The 1,304-nt window shown below is 40.6% G+C and overlaps 2 protein-coding genes across 2 annotated transcripts in view; one reads left to right on the plus strand and one right to left on the minus strand.

Annotated features, from left to right (window-relative positions):
• The window catches only part of LOC101849122, a 145,993-nt gene that overhangs the window by 85,777 nt on the left and 58,912 nt on the right, over positions 1 to 1,304 (plus strand). The gene's annotated exons all lie outside the window — the stretch shown is intronic.
• LOC101846807 overlaps positions 1 to 1,304 on the minus strand; it is a 25,173-nt gene that overhangs the window by 16,134 nt on the left and 7,735 nt on the right. The window contains exon 2 of the mRNA XM_005095827.3: positions 980 to 1,146. Coding sequence (XP_005095884.1) covers positions 980 to 1,012 — 33 coding nt within the window. The 5' untranslated portion in view covers positions 1,013 to 1,146. The remainder of the gene's footprint in view (positions 1 to 979; positions 1,147 to 1,304) is intronic.

Consider the following 1,304-nt stretch of genomic DNA (forward strand, 5'->3'; position numbering starts at 1 on the left):
CGGCCGTATGTTACTAATTTAGGTATCGAGGTATCAGTATCAATACTTTGAAAAAAGTACTAGGTATCAATATCATATTGGCACATCACTACTGCCACCCCCCCCCCTTTTCTCCGATACGCACACTCAGCCACACGTGTGAAGGCCGCCCAACCGACCCCTACACACGTCAGAGTAGATACATACGTGCATGTGCCAACAACGCATGTGTTGGTATGAAAAAAAGGCCTCTGATTGTTCGTATGCAATCGGCTAATTGAATGGTAGTTTACGATACAGGTGCAATGGATGGTTTCCGGGAATAGATAAGTTCGTTCTGGGAGAAAAATGAGCGAAGCCACGTCTGCGGGGACCGACCTCGTTGAATCTGAGCTCGCAAATTTTCAGTGCTCTTTGAATCCGGTTTATTTTTATTGATTTTAAAAAGAAAAAAAAACGGGGAATCTATCTCATCTCGTTGAATCGAGCTCGACTGTATGTGTCACGATGTGGTGGGATCGGGCGCTCGTTAGTATTTTAACATCGCGTGAAATTTGAGGTACAGTCGGCGGGTTTATTCGCCTCGCTTTTGATGAAGAATATGCTATCTATATTGAGCAGAAGTCTAGATTTAGCGACTGAAGGAGGTGGAAGTTGAGTGGCGTCAGAGGTTAGAAAAAAGGAGCGATACAATGGCTGCTAAAGTTTGGTAAATTCCAAAGCCTTAGTATCCCTAAAAAGTGCAATCTCACTTTTATTTACGTAGGTCATTGATCAACAATTTTAAAGTAAACTCCACAAAGTGTTATGGGTTTTTTTTATTGGCATAATAGATGTTGAGCAAATTCTTTTCAGAAAATGAATTGATCAACGGACTGAAAAATGTTAGTTTCGTCGATTTCATTACTTAATTTTTAACGAGCAGCCCCTGATTTCACCACGATACCACTGCTCTGAACCTTTAGACTACCAGATTGTAACCCGATCTTTCTGTACTCACCGAGCTGACCCCCGCGCAACCCCATCTGCACATGTTGGAAGCTGATCGGTTGAACTCGGGGAAAAGTTGTTTTTTTTTAAAAAGGGAGAAAAAATCAGTAATATGTCTGGGATGATTCGGCTCAGATCACCTTCTCCTGTTTCTTCAAGTAAGCTCCATCGACCTCACTGGGGAAAGAGTATTAAAAGGAGTAATAAAAAGATGAATAAACGAATAACTCAATAAATTACAATTTCGTTCATCTCAAAAGGGCAAATTGGTTTACACTGGCATACATACATACATACATACATACATACATACATACATACATACATACATACAT

The sequence above is a fragment of the Aplysia californica genome, unplaced genomic scaffold, assembly GCF_000002075.1.
Source record: "Aplysia californica isolate F4 #8 unplaced genomic scaffold, AplCal3.0 scaffold00114, whole genome shotgun sequence".
Classification (NCBI taxonomy): domain Eukaryota; kingdom Metazoa; phylum Mollusca; class Gastropoda; order Aplysiida; family Aplysiidae; genus Aplysia; species Aplysia californica.